Source organism: Drosophila novamexicana, unplaced genomic scaffold (assembly GCF_003285875.2).
Source record: "Drosophila novamexicana strain 15010-1031.04,08,12 unplaced genomic scaffold, DnovRS2.1 tig00000564-arrow-pilon, whole genome shotgun sequence".
NCBI classification, from domain to species: domain Eukaryota; kingdom Metazoa; phylum Arthropoda; class Insecta; order Diptera; family Drosophilidae; genus Drosophila; species Drosophila novamexicana.
The window spans coordinates 3,746,117-3,764,341 of record NW_020824810.1 but is presented as its reverse complement, the minus strand read 5'-3'; the positions used below and the strand labels follow the sequence as shown (position 1 = coordinate 3,764,341).

At 44.0% G+C, this 18,225-nt stretch overlaps 1 protein-coding gene across 1 annotated transcript; it reads right to left on the bottom strand.

The window, feature by feature from the left end:
- Positions 1-12,197: 12,197 nt before the first annotated feature.
- LOC115762377 lies at positions 12,198-15,162 on the bottom strand. The gene is made up of 5 exons (XM_030704557.1): positions 15,076-15,162; positions 14,954-15,004; positions 13,166-13,345; positions 12,829-13,104; positions 12,198-12,767 (listed from the first exon to the last, which is right to left on the bottom strand). The coding sequence occupies exons 1-5, from the start codon at positions 15,160-15,162 to the stop codon at positions 12,249-12,251; spliced, it is 1,113 nt and encodes a 370-aa protein (XP_030560417.1). The 3' UTR covers positions 12,198-12,248.
- Positions 15,163-18,225: the final 3,063 nt, after the last annotated feature.

Below are 18,225 nucleotides of genomic sequence, written 5' to 3'. Positions count from 1 at the left end.
CTTGGGCACGAGAAATTATCAAATTATTATGTGTGTGGGGGGGGCACCACTCGCTTCGTGGGCAACGCGCGCAACTCTTTGGGCCACTTTCGTGGATCTGACTGTCGCACTGGAGTTTGGGGAGCCAGGTTAAATAGACGGCGCACAGGTGCAGCCGGCGCCAACTAACCGAAAACAACCAAAGCGAAATGAGAGCGCCAACAAAATTTTGAAAATGAGAGCGAGTCGCAGCAGAAGCCGAAGACCTTGAATTCTGATAACGGTTTTGTGTGTAAACAATGACAAAGCGAGCTTTCGGCTGCCTGGCAAAAGCTCAGCTCAAGCTGAGCGCAGCTTGAGCTCAGCTTGTTATAGAGAGAGAGAGTAAGTGTGAGAGTGAGCGAGAGTGAGAGCGAGCGTGGGCCGGCATTCGCTCTTCTCTTTTGTGCTGCGCATTCGCATTTGTTTGCAGCGACGTGACGTGCAGCTCGAAGACGTCAAGGAGGCAGCGGGTGCAAATGTTGTAATCGCAGCCAAGTTTATGGCAATAAAAGTTATAAATCTTAATACAAAAAAGGCCAAAAATGACAATAACAGCAGCAACAGCAACAACAACAACAACAACATTGGCGCAATGCAAATTAATAGCACGAAATGGGAAATCAACGAAAACAAAAACAAATTGTATGGCAACGTTGCGCATATCTTTCGTTTAGCTTAGCTTGGGTTAGGTTGGGGTTTTTATAATGCGTATATTTGTTGCTGCTGCTTTTGGGAATTCTTGTTCAATAATGACGACACGAAGGCCGTCACGTTCGTGAGGCGCCTGATGTCCACACACAACGGATTGCCTTTGGGATTGGGCAGCAGCGTATCAATTAGTGGCTCTTAATGTAATTTATAAGCCATACTTGGCGCTCTAACTCGGTTAAGGGCAGACGCTCGCGTTGCCAAATGGCATCTAAACACAACAACAACAACAAGTCGTTTGTCCAGTGCGTGCATTTTTGCATGTGCAACAATGTGGCAACGCTTGGCCAGCAAACCCAATGGAAAAATGCCGCCGCTTTAATATGGCGCACTTTATTTCCTGCATCTAGTGCACATTTTTTGAGAAACTGAAAAACATGCGGAATTCCATTCGAAGCAGCGCTCTTTAAATGGCTTGCTACATTTCCAAGAGCCAAATTAATTGCATGTTGATTTAGTTTTTCAACAATTCCCCCGGTTTCTTGTGAACGAGCAGGGACTAGTTGCCCAGTCTGGGTCCGAGTTCCACGTGGAAGCGTGCGTGTGTGGCAGCGTGTGGTTCCGTTACTTAGTGGGCAGCTCTTGGCCAAAACAAAAAAGGCAACACAACCAAGAAATAATCGAAAGTGTTTGCTTATATTAAAGATAATATAATAGATGTGTGCATGTTTTTCCTGCTGCCGAAAGTAATTGGAATTCATAAATTATTTATATAGTCAACAGTTGGGCTTGGTTAGCTGCAAAATATAACCTATAAATAATAGTATTTGGCATCGTTATATATCTCGAATTGTTCGCTTGAATAACTCAAATGCGTACATATCCATTTGCCCGGCAGCTGCCCCATAAGGAAGTGACAGCAACATGATTCGCACCAGACGAAAACTAAACTTATATTAATATTCATTAAAGTTAGATAAATAAAATGTCCGCCAGCCACTGCAGCATGCGTTTCAGGAAGTGGCCAGAAAGCCGCAGACTCCAACTGCAAACTGAAACTGGAACTGGACTCCAGTGCAAATGAAATGCGTAACAAAATGTTGATAGACACCAGAGACACCACATTGGGCCGCCCAATGGCAAATGCGATGCATGGCTTCCTTGCCACCTGCGTCTGGCCATATTAATGGCTTCCTTTCTTGCGGCTCAGAGTCAACGCGAGCCGTGTGATGTGTTATGATGGCAGGCAACGTTGACGATGATGACGACGACGATAAAGTCGACGAACCACTTTTACTTTTCGAGTCCAAATTGTCTGATGGCGATTTGTTTTCCATTTGTTGTTGTTGATTTATTTATTTTTCTTTTCATATTTATTCATGGCCCACGAATTGGCCACTCGCTGCTCTTATCGTGGCAGTAATCAGTCAATGTGTTAAGTGCTTAAGCGTCCAAGGGTGTCTGTATGTGTAATCGTGTGTGTGTGTGTGTGTGTGTGTGTGTGGTGTTCCGGCAGGCAAATTGGAGCAGCATTTGGCATGCACTTCCTGCACTGCACCTGATTCGAATGACCAAAAGCCGAGATTGCAGAGATTAGCCAAATCGCTTTGGCCTGGGCGTGGGCGTCTGTGCCAAGCAAATAACTCAGGGCGTCACTTAAGAGTTGGGGGCGTGTCCAGCTGATTAACATAGTCGCCGCATGTCAATGAACCACATATTTGGCTGTGGCTCAGGCTCTGGCACCTTATACATTGCGCCTGCGCCTGCACTGCACCTTTTACTTCCGATTGACACATGGATGGCTTCCTGCTTGGCCACCAAAATAGGCAAATGCTGCTTTTTGGGCAGCTGGCCGAACCACTTGCAGACAGTTGTCAGGTCCAAAACGTACACGCACGCACCAAAGGCAATCGAGATCTTGTCGCGGTAGTTGTTGTTGTTGTTGTTGCAGTTGCGCTTTTATGGCTCGCCAGCTTGCCGCAATTTAATTGCATGCCCCTCCACAAGTGCGCCCACTTCTCCGCTTCGGCTGCAACAAGATCAAGCTTGAACTTCCCCGAAAGGCCAGCCAGATTGCATTTGAAGCTGCAGCTCGCTCAAGGTCGCACGAATGCAATTCCAATACGACCCCAATCGTTGTGGCAACAAAAGACTTAAGACACAAACCCCATACAATAAAAATGAAATAGGCAAAAAAATGTCAAATCACGTCGCGTTCAATAACAAAGCCAACTGCATGAATTATGTCTTTATGTCTCTATTATGACCCGCCCCCCCCTCCCCCCCTCGACTCATTTGCATAATAAGCGCGAGTCGCACCTCTTGTGACAAGAAAATAAATTCAACGAGACGCACGGGCGCCAACGGCGAACGGAAATGCATATGCATAGGCTATGTGGGATCTTTCAGTGCAGCTGGGAATGGGCTGTTAGAGCAGGTTCTGTCTGTGCTGCGTTCGTTGACCGTTTGGCAATCAATAATTGCGCAATCGTTATGGCCATGACGTTGTTCATGTTGGTAACGAGGAAATCGAACGCTCCAGACTGTTTCTTGCCAGTCTTGCCAGTCATGCGGGTTCTTCAAAGCGCTGCTCCACTCACTTGGCATTTGATTAAGCGAGCTGTAATTCATGCAAATTCGATATGGCTTTGATTTTGAAGCATTTGCACACTCACTGGGCGTTGGCTTGGTTTGTAAATACACCGACATCATCTTCATCGGTTTGGCTCGAGTGGCATTCAGTTGGTCAGTCAGTCAGTCAGTTAGCTGCAGTCACGCTTGCCAATTGTCGGGCACATGCAAAACGGCAAGACAGCAAGACGGCCAAAGCTGATTGCGTAATTGCAGTGCGCCTGCTTTTACCAGCAACTGAAGAAGCGGTCAGCTAAATTATTGGTTTCCGTTTAATTCATTTTGTCAGCGCAACGAGGCATGAAATTTGCATGGAAATTATTAATTCCCACAGCCCAGCCGGCTTTACCGCTCGGGTCAATTATTGGCTTGAATCAATGTCAAAGCGTGTCTCAGCGTGTGGCATTCCAGTTTGTTGTTTAAGTCATTCGACGCCTTTGCAGTGCGTGCACAGCTTCGACATGTGTAAAAAATGTACAGCATACTCTTGGGCATAAAAGTCAAACCTAATAGCTACAAATGTTCAGCATACTCTTGGGCATCTAAATAGCACATAGCTTACATTTGTTTTGCATAGAGGGCTGCAAGCCACCAGCTTTTCGCGTTAACCAAGGGAGGGCGCAAAATCTAACCGGTTATTAGTTGATACACGAGCCACATTATTGCTTAGCCTAGATAGCGCCAAATGGTTAGAATCGTCTGCTAGTTTGAGAGCAAATACTGGTTCGCGTCCACGATTGCATAAAAAATCTGTGGAAAATACACTCAGAATTCGAAATAATATACCTCTTTCTACTTTATTTCAGATATGAAATGATGCCATTCCATTCTATGCACAACCATGAGCTCAACGCGCCCAATCTGACCGGAATCGGACTTTATTTGGTCAGGATATAGCCATTTTAAGTTTTTTGGTTGTGGACTAGAAGTACAACAAAGCATTGCATACTTTCGAGCTGTTCATATAAAACGCTTAAGCCGATTAGAGTAGCTATTCTACTGCATACTTTTGGGCCGCCCATAAGAATAACCATTCACAATAAACACATTGCAGCAAAATTTGATTGAATATTAAAATGGAAATAACTCGGCTAAATACAGTCCGATTTAGGAGTGATATACCTTTTTCTACTCGTACGGATCCCGACAATCGATTGCCACCCAAAAATCCACATTCTAAGAGATCACCCAAAATGACCAAAAATACAGTTTTTTTTGCATATATGAAGTTCCTAGTTTAAACTGGCCTTGATCACGAGTCGAACGTGACCAATCTTTTCAAGATCGGACTTTATTTAGCCAAGATACGGCCATTTAAAAAAAGCGAAAATATGCCGTTATAATTTTGAAGATTTTTCGTTTTTTTGCGATAATTCGGCTAATAATGGTCCGATTTTGGAAAGTTAGGCCTTTTTAAACTCGTACTGGTCTCTGCTATCGACTGGCATATCACGTTTTTTTTCGAAAAATGACTTTTTTCTGAAACCGCAAAAGGTGGATGGCATTCGATTCTATGGACCTCCACGAGTAACCCCTCCCAATCTGCCCTCTATCGGGCTTTATTTGGCAGAGATATGACCATTTAAAGTTTTCCAAAAAATATCTTCACACGTCCGTTGGAGATATGACGTTTCAAAACGACATAATTTCGCCGTTGATCATGGCGAGATTATTTCGTTTTGAAACGACATATCTCCAGGCGGACGTATGAAGTTTTTAGAGCGGCGGAGATTATGTCGTTTTGAAACGACATATCTCCAGGTGGACGTATGAAGTTTTTAGAGCGGCGGAGCTATGTCGCTTCAAAACGACATAACTCCGCCGTTGATCATGGCGAGATTATGTAGCGACCTGTGTAGCATACCCGAAAGGCGCACACTTTGGGTGCTGTTGGTCGCCCAGTTTTGATAGAAATCCCAGCTGAAGTACCAGGCGAACAGAATCAGCAAGTAGGTAGATGCAAAACAAAAATCAGCGACTGAAAAATTTCGTTGCATACCCTTAAGGGGCATATTGGGCCGTTAAATTTAAATTTGATTTCAAATGAGTCCCTCAACCGTCGACCAAAAATGAACGTTATTTTCAAAAGAACTTGTTAGTCATAACGTTATTTAACGCCTAACTGGACTGTTTGAAGGACTATTGCGATGTGCCTTGGCCCAAGGCAAGTCCTCGTCCTGCTGATTCGGAATATGCAATGAAAAGGACGAAAGTCCTTAAAAAAGCTGAAAAAGGAGACTTTCAGGGGCATCAGGGCATGGGTCAGGGGCATGAAAGAAGGGCATTCATACATATTGTAGACCATATCCTTGCGCATTCTGCAAGGCTTAGTGCTTTGGGGATTTAGGTTCACCAGGACTATATCTGTGGTATATGACCAAAGATATTGGGGTCAACTAGGAACCGTCTTCTGTTTCGTAGGCAAGCGAGGCCGATTTTGCTGAAGCTACAAAATCCGCCTTAGCTCAAACGATATTACTCTAAGGAAACGGGACTTTAATATTTAAATAACTGAACTACTTAAATAATTGAAATATCTCGGATAAATACGGTATGATTTCGAGATCAAGATCGGTCTTCATTTGGCGGATATATAACCTTTTAAGTATTACATACAAATTTCAAATGAGAAATATCTCGGCTAAATTTTGTGGACATAGAAGTAAAGCAAAGCGTTGCATACTTTCGTGCAATTCACATAATGTTGCGGCTGCTGCTAAAAGCGACAGTAAAAGTATGCCATTCAAATTTGCGATGGTTGGTTTAACAGAGGACTGTTAGAAATATTTATTTTTGCACCGAGGGGTATGCAATGAAATTTTTCATTTATACAAATTTTAGGTCGCCTACCTGCTGGGCATTTCTGTTCGCCTGGCACTTCAGCTGAATTTTGGTTTGAAAAATGTGAACCAACGACCGGGCCGGGCCCATTGCAACGATATTCTGCAAGCGTTAATTTTTGAACCCTGATTTAATTGTAAATAAAGCTTTCAAGCGAATTTTTCTGGAATTTGCAACTATAGATTCAACAAGATTCTATCAATTGTATGCTTAAGCCAAGGATGTATGGGTCATCTGGGAATCGGTTATTATTATTAAATACAGATAACTTAATAAAAAATTATTTTTCTTGGTGTATAATCATAGAACTTGGATGTTAATCTGTTCTATGGACCTCCTCGAAATCCACACGCCCAATTTTCATGGAAACGGTCTTTATATTTGCACTTGTACTTGTTTTTTTTTCATTATTTTTTCCAAACTATATATTTTTCTTCTTACAGAACGGGGGAATCTAGCCAGGATCGGATGTCATCTTGCCGAAACAGATCAAAAGGAAAATTTGAAAACATAATAAAATAACAATAACTATATAAGATTTATATTATTTTTTTAAATAATTGTAAGAGGATTTTACGAAGTACATTACATACATAAATAAATAAACTATGTTTTTAAATAAAAAAATGGTCGGTGTTGGCTGGGGTTTACGAGAATTAAATTCAGCTGAAATTACCAGGCGAACAGAAGTGCCCAGCAGGCAGGCAGGGACAAAAATGTGTGAATCCAGCAGACTGTTAGAAAGTTCGTCTGTTAAATCTGAGTACTTTCGTTGTTGCTGTTAGCAGCTGGTGCGGAAATCTGTTAAGCAGGTTTTTAGGTTCCGCAGGTCTATATTTGAGGTATGATATAACCAAAGATATATGTGTGATCTGGTAACAATTGGGTTTATTATGAAAATCATTGGCTTCATTGTTAAATCCAACTAAACTACTTTTTCGAAACACTTGAAATGACGGATAAATAAAATCTGATCTTGGAAAGATCGCGTAAGTCTATTGAGCATACAACATTTCGGATTTCTAAAAGAATCATACTTTCGCAGAATTTTTTATCAAACAATTAGAAGCAATTAAGACAAGTTAATAAATGTCTTGACTAGGTAAATTTTGAAACTGCGTTTCCTGACCACCAACAAGTTGAAATAGTATAATCCATATAAAGCCTGTATAGTTAACTCAGTCATCATTTCAGTTAGTCTGTGCTGCCCCATTAATACAATATAATACACACACATACAAGTATGCAACTACAACTTAATAAAAGTGTTGCAACGAATTTGTTAGCCAAATTGGAGCAACTACCAGCAGTTGGGACGCCCAGTGGCCACGCTAGTTCATTCATTAAATGCAAATTTAGTTAGTTGTCAATCATTGTTTTGTTACAATTGTTTGTTGTTTGGCCTCTTTATTTATGATCTCCACATTCTCTCTCTATTTCGCTAGGCGCCCAACTCTAGATGAGGGGGATGTCAGCGTTGGGCGGGCGGAGAGGGGGTGGACGGTGTATTTATTACAGCGCTTCAACGCAATTGCATTTTACGACTTCCTCGACCTGCATTATTATTAACCAGTTAGCAGTTGGCCGTCTCTCAGCCGCGGCAACTGATACGCTAAATGGCCAATATGTGACGCCAGCTTTGTCATGCACTCCCCCTCTGTCCCCGCGCTCGCCCTCACTCCGCCACACTTCTACTCCACCGGGCAGTAGCTGGTTTGTCGTTTGCCGCTTGTCGTTTAAACTGACTGATTTGTTTTTTCTATTTTCATTTATTTTGTATTTTTTTTTCTGCCTTCTTCAATATTTGCATGTTGTAATTTTTGTTATGCAGCTCCTCTGATGGAGGGGGGAGTGCAAGACAATGTGCAATTGTTAGCCGGGCAACAATTGTTGCCGCATTTTACAAGCAGCCGCACGGATTTAAGTGATTTGACGAGGTGTTTTCACAGCATCGTTAAATGTAAATAAATGTTATATTAATGGGCGCTATGAATTTATCTCCAAAGCGTTGACAAATTCAAATTTCGCAATCTGCAATTATTAACATGCTTAACATTGATTGCACGCAGCTATGCAAAGGCGGCCAAATATGTTTGCTTCTGATTCTGAGCGCGAACATATATATATATATATATATATATATTTCAATATTTGCTGTGGCTTCAATGGGAAAGTACATATTGCAAATGCCAGCAGCTTGTGCGTAGGAATTTCAAGGCACAGCTATGCAGCTATTTGCGTATTTACTGCATATTATCTATATTAGCTATGAATCAGTGGCAGAATGCGCGTTAAAGGCTGCCCCCGAACCGCTTTAACATGATTTCTTGTCGTGTGACCAAACAAGTTTGTTGCCTGAGTCTTTTGTTTAGGCACCGCCGCGGTCTATTAATAGCGGCCACAGCAGATTTATGAGCTGCCACAGCCTATAACCAAATCGACGTCGCTTGACAACGCAATCTCGGCCGCCTTTTAATTACTATTATTTCACCGTCTTGCCACATGCCACTCGCTCAGCCATTTCGCCGATCTGTTGTCATTGTGTGCCAGTCGTTGCCACATTTCGCTTGGCAAACATTGACAGCTTCTGGTGCGCAATTGGGCGGCGACCTTGCCGCTGGCTGCTCCACATCTGCAAACAGATGACCCACATGCCGGCAGAGATCAAGGCGTTGGCAGCAGCAGCAGCCGTATTAAATTTAATTCAGCTGATGCGTGCAACAACCTTTTGCAGCGCTGAGCTGCTTCACGCTTGGCAGCCAAACACTTCGGGCAACTCACGTGCTGCCTACAGTTGTTGTTGTTGTTTGTGTTGTTTACTGCGGTTGCTGTCATCGCTGTTGTTGTCGTTGTCTTGAACCTGAGCAGCGGCGCGCGTTAACTTAAGCCATAAATAAATAAATAAATAAATATTTCAGGCGAGTTTGTTTTTCTTTTCTTTTTTCTTTTTTGCCCGTGTGTAAACAAAAGATTTATTACAATAAGCATTTCTCATTTTATTATAACATATATTATATACACTGTTTTTTTTTTCGTTCGTTTTTCTTTCTTTTCTTTTTGCTGCCTTTTTTTTTTTTTTGTTTATCAAATTTATTTTTATTACTTCTTTTCAATTTGCAGCCCGTTCGTTTGTTTTGTTTTTGTGCGGCTTGTGCAATGCAGCTGCTGCTGCAACAGTTAAAACAACAACAACAGCAACATCAGCAGCAGCAACATCAGCAGCAGCAGTTGTTGACTGCGTCTTGCTTCACTTGTGCGTAAAGTGTTTGCTTGTTGTTGTTGTCTCCGTTTATTGTTGTTGCTATTAAAAATTTGAATTTCGCATGACACTTGCGTAGATTACATAAAGCGATGCGAAGCTGTGCGCAATTTGCAGCTGCCGTTGATTGGTTTAGTCCATCAGAGTAGAAATATTACGCATACGCCGCGTGCTGCGCGAAGGCGATACAATTGAGAGATTAGCTGGCCGGCGGGGGCACTCGCATTAAGGCCTAAGCCTAAGACACTTACAGCTCGCCATAAAACAAACAGCTTGATTGCGTTCGAGGTAACAAGACAACAACAACAACAGCAACAACAATGGCCACAGCATCAATTAAAACAAAGACATTTAACAATTTGTAAACGAGACAAAGCCACGAAAATCCAAAAGCATTTTTACATTTTGCATAATGCAACTTTTCACAATGCAGCTCGTCCATTTTTTTTCGGAGTTTTCAGTTTCGCATTTTGAGTTATGGAAATTGATTTGATAAAAAAAGAGCTTGTCACAGCTTCTTTGACATTGTGTTCATCTTGATTGGCTCGAACGCGGCTTAAAGAGACCTTCAGATGCCAACTGGCAATTGTTTCCCAATAATTGATGATAACTGCTTGCGGTTAATTAAAAGCTCAAACTAGTCTATATATCAACCTAAATAAGGAATGCTCAGATAAGAAGATAATTGTAAGAAATTAACCCAACCAATAAATAAAGCACAGCAAACACAACACCTCGATGCCAAACTGGATTTTGCACCCGGCAGCTAGATAAATTGTCCATTGCATAACATATTTATAACCAAATTTTGAGATTAATAAAGATTAAAGCTATAAAGTATATTTTAGAACTTCCTGGCAGAAGATTAAGTATAGCTAGATATAAGATGCATATGATTTGAACCGGCAACCAGCCACTTGTATATTTTTTTTTACTCTAATAACAAATTTGATTTTCGATTTGATTTGATAATAATCTTCCATTTTCAGTCCAAATACGATGCCCTTTTCAACTAAATGGTTTCGCCCAGTTGTCAATTTATTTACCTCAACAAAAACTTGGGGCGGGCCGCGTGCCACAACTGGATCTGTGAATTTGTGAAAAGCTGAGCGGCATCAATAAGAAAAACTCCCGTTTGTTGCGCTCCCCTTAAATGTTAGCATGAACTCGAACTTTTGGTTAAGTTAACATTTTGTTGTTGCAAAGTTACCTAATCTTCGCAATTGTGGCCGTGTCTGGCGTTCAGTTTTGGTATTGGCTGCAGCAACAGCAACAGCAACTGCCGCCAGTTGCTTCCTCGGCTGCTGTCGCCGCCGGCTGCTAACTAGACCTGCATACAACTGGGTAAGCCAAACAGCTGGTTGCTCTGTTGGCGCGGGAAGGGAGGTGGGAGGTGTGGGGTTGGATCACGTGTTAAACCGATGTCGGCAGCGGTTTTTGGCACACAAACACAGAGAGAGAGAGAGAGAGAGAGAGAGAGAGTGTGAGAGAGAGGGGAGAGACGCCAACGAGCGAGTCAATTAATGCAACATGTTGCAACAGCGGCGACCGAGTGACTTGGACTTCAATTGAATGCAGCAACTGAGGCTGCAGCGTCGTCGCCCCCTAACCCTAAACTGCGGCCCGCATTCAACATACAACATTCAACTTGAACAGGAAGTTAGGCCTTATTGTTGCTGCTTATCTGGCCGATGATGAGATGCTTCCTTGAGATTTATTTGGCATCTGCATCGGATGCACACAGTCGCAGTCGCAGCCGCAGTTGCAGTTGCAGTTGCGATTGCAAACGCTTTGCGGCAAGTTCATATGCATTGGCTTTGGCTCTTGGCTCTTGGCACTTGGCCTCTTGCTACTGCTGTTGTTGTTATTGTTGATGCGGGCTGATGCCGATTGCAGCAATCGTGAAGAAAAAAAACTTGCCCATTTTGGACATTGCGGGCGGCGGCGGAGCAACGCTTATCTAAGCCCCAACTTCCGCGTGTCATGAGGCCCGAAACTTTATGAGTTGCATCTTCCTCTTAATGACCATCTAATGGCAGCATGGCTGGAGCTGGAACAGCTCTTGCGCAATGTGATGCGACCAATGAAAGTAAAAGGAGCAGCCCAAGCCGCAGCCGCAGTTGAAGCTGTACATGAAGCGGATGCTGGGGTCACGTTTCATCACGGCATCTCTTGGGTGGTTTTCAATCTTCAAGTACTGAAATCTCACCACAATTAAATATGAATTTTTGATTGTTTTTTATGACTTTTTTGTTTTTTATAGTTTTTTATTTTTATCTTTTCGCTTTACATGGTGATTTCTGTACAATTGTTTATGATGTTCATAACGATATATGTTTATGGTTTTCGGTAAGGTACATATTTACAAACCTTCAACTTGTTTTTGCTTTATAGTTTTTGAGCTTCATTCTTCATTGAAGTTGAATTCCAATGGCAAATCCAAAAGGCCAATTAATCAATTTTCATAACTTAAAGACAAACGCGCGCATGACTAATTTGTACACTTAAGATATAGATATATAAAAAAGAGAGAGACACAGGAAAAGAAATGGAAAGTGAGCAAAATTTGTCAACAAAATGCAAACGGTATGTGTGTTGCTGTGTGTGTGTGTGTGTGTGTGTGTGTGTGTGTGTGTGTGTGTGTGTGTGTGTGTGTGTGCGTGTTTGTTGAGGATTGGGGATGATGTATGCCAATGCAAACTTAAGTATTAACAATTTTGTAATAACAATTTGTCAGCCAAAAACAAAGAGCGATCGTTTTTGGCAACTGGAAGCCAGGGGGGCAGTTATCAGTTATATCAGTGCTGTCGCATAGTTTGCGAGATTGTTGGAGGGAAGCGCCTGCTGCTTAGTCCCAGCCATGTCCGTGACCATGGCTGATTGGCACCCAGACCTTTTCCCACACTGGCTTCCAGACCTTTTTCCATTCTTGAACCTTGACCTCCTTCCAGACGGGCACCTGCACCGATTGCCATTCATCCTTCCACGCCTGCTTCTTTTCGGTGGCCCAGACTTGTTTCTTTTCGGTGCGCCAGATCTGTACCTTCTCCTCTACCCATGTTTCGCGTTTCTCCTTGATCCAGATTTGCTTCTTGGAGTTCTTCCACACTTGTATCCATTCATCCTTCCATTCAAGTTTCTTGTCTTGCTTCCACTCTTGCACTTTCTCGGTTTTCCATTCCTGCACCTTTTCGGTGCGCCATTCCTGCTTCTTCTCGGTGCGCCATTCCTGTTTCTTTTCAGTGCGCCACACTTTCTTCCACACTGGCTTCCAGATGAGCTTCTTGCGCCACAGATCGTGACTGGTGTACTCCCAACCCTCGTGATCTTTGCCCAGGAACTTTTCGCCAGGTATGCCCATTTTCACCTAGCATGATTGTTGTTGGAATTAAGTTTGGCACAATGCCGTTTGATTGCCTATTTCTTACCCATTGAGGCTCAAACATTTGCTTCCAGTCTGCAACCTGTACTTCCTTCCACACTGGCACCTGAATTTCCTTCCAGAACGGCACTTGGATTTCCTTCCAGATGGGCACCTTGATTTCCTTCCAAACGGCCACTTTTGTGGGCACCCAGATGGGTTTCGTTATCTTCTTCCACTCGGGTACTTTGATGTCCTTCCAAGCGGGCACTTCGCGTTCCTCAATTTTGGGCTTCTTGACTATTTTCCAGTCGGGCACTTGTTCCTCCTTCCAAACGGGCACCTATAGCATGTACGCTTTTTTCAATACATGGATCCTTTTTGCCTGGCTTCCGTCTGCTTACCTGAACCTCCTTCCATATTGGCACCGAAACCTTCTTCCATTTGGTTTCCCATGCCTCTTTTTTCACTGTCTTCCACACCTGCACCCAATCCTCCTTCCACGTAAGCTTCTTTTTCCACACACCTTCGGGCGGATGTGCGTAGGCTATGCTAAGGATTAGCGCGCAGCTGGCGCTGAGTAGCTGTGGGCGGCAGAGAAGCGCAGATAATCGATTAAAAACTTTCCAGGCCAACGTTTTCAAACTTAAGATCACTTTTTTCGCAAAAATTTTTAGTTAACGTATTTTCTTTCATAATTTTTGTAATTATTTTTTTTACACACTGCAATTCACTTTTTTTTTAGGACTTTTGAACTTTTCAACACTTTGAACCGTTATGTGTTAATGCATATGCAATGTAACGCGAAACTAACCAACAGATTTAGGGATCTCATGCTTGGAATCCCTGTACCACCAACAGCGCGTTAAAACAAAAGAGCTGAAATGTGCCTCCGCTGAGGTCTTCTATGAACACTATTCGCATTTCCCTACATGCACATCTATTTATATTTTGAATGCGAAGCGCCAAAGAAACGCAGCGACGTCGGCGTCGCAGCGGCAAAAAACAGCAACAATTTTGCCCAAAAAAGCAACAAACAGCAGGCGATCGCAGCAGCGGACGCCAGCAGCGGCTCTTTGGTCTGTTGCTGTGCCTATCTGCATGTGTGCATGTGTGCCTTTGTGTGTGTGTGGGGACACGGTCGAGCCGCTGCCGCTGCTGCTGCTGCTGCCACAAAGCTTTCGGTCACAGCTTCAGTTTGAGCTTTAGTCTCGGCTGAAAGCGCCCGCTTGTCGCCCAATGTGCAAAATGCACGCAACTGCCAATACCTACGCCAACGCCGACACCGACGCCAGCGTCGCTGCCAGCGTCATCGAAAGCGAAAGAGCCCAATGAGAGTGAGAGTAAAGCGGCACTGGGGGCTCCGTGAGAGCGCTCAGCGTTGCCGTTTGTTTTGTCTTTCGTTGTGTGACGACCCCAACTGAATGATGAATTGGACTCGGCCTGACGATGACTGCTCGGATTTTCCCAAGGTAAATCAGACGCAGCAGCCGTAGCCGCAGTCGCAATCTTCAAATTTTTGCGCCATGGTCTTGGAGCTGAAGTGCGCGTAGGAGATTTGGTTGATCTCAAGCGCAAATGTGATTGCGTGTGCCCCAAAGCTAGAATGTGTCGACGCGTCCACTGATTAACCGACTAACGACGGACGACTGCCCCCCACAGGCTGACAGCTAATTATGTTGCTAATAATGATGTCCAAGCTGTTAATTGCGTGCGGGCCAATACTGCATAAGGTCAAATGCGGCTGTGGGCGTCGCAGGCTGCTACAGTTATTGGTTAAGAGGCTACGTGCGTGCATTTTATACGACATGTTTAGCTTGGTTAACTGAACTTGAGTGGCAAACAATTAGCACAGTTCGGGTTTGGCCTGCAATTCGCCAAAAAAAAAAAAAGTCAAAGCGCCGACAGGCATTTGTGTAAACAAAAAAACAAACGACCTTCGCAACGGGACGCAGCATGAAGACGTAAAGCGATGACGAAGGCAACAACAGTAACAGTAACACTAACAACACTTGTGTTGGTGCGCTGGTGCTCCGCTTCAGCGGATCTGGGGGCCACCAATCGTTGTCTAGCACTAAATGGCATTTAACATTTTTTAGCATGGTAATAAGGTGCGCATTTTATGACGGACCCCCAAACATAACAACAGAAATGGCCATTATAAGTTTAATAAATGCGCAATTAACACTTACCAAGAAGTCGGCTTCTGCCGGGCAGCTACTGTCTGCATAGTTGACCCTTTGCTTTTCAAAACACGAATATAAATTGCGATTAAAACTTGAAAAAATGCATTCTAAGTGTGGTCGCGTATCACTAATAGCTTTTTGGCAAAAAACTGGGTGTAGCCAGATCGGGTGTGACTATGTGCTGTGTTGTGTTGCCATCCAATTGGCAGCCTCATAAATAATATGCAAAAGTTGTAATTGACAGTGTCCACAAAATCAACAGTGTGCACAACAACAACAAGCAGCAGCAGTGGTTACATCACAACCCAAAAGCACAGAAGGAGCAGCGGCAGGAGGTGGGGCAGCTGCATGAAATTGCAGTTGCGGCCTTCAACGCAAAAAGTAAAGAAAAGAAGTGCACAACAGACAGCGAAGACACAACGGTGGCAACGCCAACAGCTGCGACATGTTAAGCCCATTTACAACAAAAATAAAAGAAAAGAAACGAAATGAAATGAAGAAAAAAAAACCGAAACTTGAAATTAGGTAAAAATACACAGCGCAAATCAAGGAAAATGAAACTGAAAATAATGAAGAATGCGCAACGTCAGCAACAATAAGAGCCAAAGCGTAACTCGGCTCAGACACAGGCACAAGCCCAGCTCAGACCAGGCCCAGTCCCAGTCCCAGTCGCAGTCGTAATCCCGGGCCTGTGCATGTGCAGTGGGTCCACTTGACTTGGTTTTGTTTCGGTCCCAGACTCGATTGCGCTTCTACAAACGAATTGAAATGAAATTGAAATTCCTGTAACGTGCACCAACAACAATGCGGCGACTTGTGGATCAAGTTTTGGTTTTGTTTTCTTTTTTTGTTTTTTGTTGACGTTTTGGTTTTGATTTTGGTTTCGTTTTCAGTTTCTTTGGCGCGAAGATGTCGTGGACGCAGGCGCTGCAGGCGACGTAAACACCTTTCGCCGTTGCTGGAGTCCCTGCCGGTTGCATAATTAATGGCATCTTCTCATTGATCTCGACGTTTATTTAGGTTATGCATGGCCAACTTTTGGCATATGAAGTGGAACAAGTTTTTTTTTTTTAATGACCGGCTGCATGAGCTGAAGGACTTGTATCGACACAAATGGACAATAAATAAGAAACATTTATATACATTACCGCCGATGGGAAAATGGGACATGCAGCCAGTTTGAACGTCTATATTAAGATGTACATTACAAATAACTAGTTTTTCATTACAGTCCAAAGCGCGCTATTTCCTTACGACTTTTCCATTTGGGAAAAACGCTGGAAGGTCTGCACTTAGAGAGCAACTCACAAGGCCCATGTTACTCCAAGGTCTCAGACTCATGCTCTTGCAGCTGGAGATGGCGGCAGGAAGACGTGTCAAGCAATGCTGTACAAGGACCCAAACTTTCCCTAGTATAAATTACTTTTAAGTTGTAATTGAATTCTTAACTTGAAACTAGTTTTAAACGACACAAATTCAGCATATTCAGCCCTTTCCAATCACTTGTAGACTTCGATTGTTTAGGCCTAGCAGCATATTCACCTGGAATGTTGCAACATAACAATTACAACAAAACAAACACGCCTTTTGGCCTTCAATCAGACGCTTAATGGGCACTAATCCCAACGTGAAATTCCACTCTGAACCTCTTAAGACTCTTCCTGCAGCGTCATCGTCAAGTGTAAGCGTCTTTGACATATCGCGCCTGTAATTGCTTTTATTGCTTGCTCGGCTCGCGGCGCACTCGGTTGCTCCAATTCGTTACATGGTCGCGCATCACCAGCCGGTGCCAGGCTGTAGCTGCAGGTGCGCTCGGCTCAAGTGTTGACGGTAATGTTATTGTTACCACTCTTGCAGTTGACCCACATAGAGCGTAAATGAAATTAAAGCCGATTGCTGCAGCATGCGAGCCCCAAAACAGATATCTCGGGCAGTTCAGCAGATTGCCCGCTGACCGGTTGCATCATTGCCCCCGCCACAGTTCCAGACGAGCCGCAGCCAATTGGGTGCGACGTTTTGTCAGCGCAATTTCAATTAAATGCAGCATTAATTGCTCAGGTGCGCGCATTGTAAGCCGGAGATTTAGTTGAAGCTAGAGAAGCGTCCGCCGCAGGTGGCCAACTCAACTTGTACATGACTTCTTGTTGGCATTAAGTGTTACATGAAATCGAAATCCATAAGATCTGCGAATCTTCAGAGAGGTGCGTTTCTGCGCCAAGGTCGACCGGACTACAGCGCTGGACCAGGTTAACAGCTTGTTATGCGGATCATACCAGGTACTGGCTGCCCAGATAGACTCGCAGCATTAACAGTTATTTATGGTGGCTATAAGCGCTTGGCGCTGTTGCAATCACGACTGCGGTAATCTTGCCCATAAAGCAGAAGAGGTCGACATCGCGGCAGCACACAAGCACGCACACCCAGAACGGGCTAGGCTAATGATGAAAACGCTTTGGCATGCCCATCGTGGCGCTGTCCTGCAACAGATGCAGCGCTGTGCAGCACACGAAACCGGCTCAGTCGCTTAGTGGTTCAGCTTCGGTGCTGGGGAGATCTGCCCACAGGCTTCAGGCGGGCATTACGCAATCGGGCAAAAGCAAACGTAGCCAAGCCAAGCCAAGCTGCGCACTGTCAGAGGTCTCACATTCCAATTTGCGTAGCGTCGCCAGCGTTGCGCTCCTCCTGGTCATGTGACTGCTGCAGCAGCTGTGCGCGCGCGCGCAGATTTCCTCATGGCTAAGCGGCTCAGATTGATGAAGACACCTGGAACGAGACTGCAACAGCAATATTTTTTATTGCAACCATTTGACAAATATTGCTAATTAAACAGCGTTTGGCAATAGGCAATAGACGCCTACAAAGCGCAGACGCTGGCCCAGGCTCTGGGCATAAAGCGGAAGTTTGGGCGCCATCTTCCTGCCGCCGAAACACAATTGGCCATTGCGCAATCGGGCTGGCCCGCGACTAACACACACACACACACACGAACAACAGGTGTCGCTGCTTTTGCTGAAGATGCAGCCGCGTTACGTCAGCCCAAGACTTTCACATGGCTCACTCCGATTGAGCTGGCCAAGTAGTTGGCGCTGTCTGATTGAATGCTGTCCGTACAATTGTCTGGCTAAGTACTCCAACAGCCTGCGAGGAGGCAGCAGCAGCTCCAATGTAAATTAAGTTATTTTATGTGCGTGCGAATCTTTCAGGCTGTGTGTGGCTTGGCTCATCAACAAGTATGTTAATTCATTCAGCGTTTTTTTATGGCATTTATTTGTCTATCT

Coding starts and splice junctions, on each gene's coding strand:
- LOC115762377 (XM_030704557.1), bottom strand. CDS start 15,162: ATGAGGCTGCCAATTGGATGGCAACACAACACAGCACATAGTCACACC. Junction 15,005..15,075: donor TTTTTGCCAAAAAGCTATTA/GTGATACGCGAC, acceptor TGTTTTGAAAAG/CAAAGGGTCAACTATGCAGA. Junction 13,105..13,165: donor CAATATGGAAGGAGGTTCAG/GTAAGCAGACGG, acceptor TACATGCTATAG/GTGCCCGTTTGGAAGGAGGA.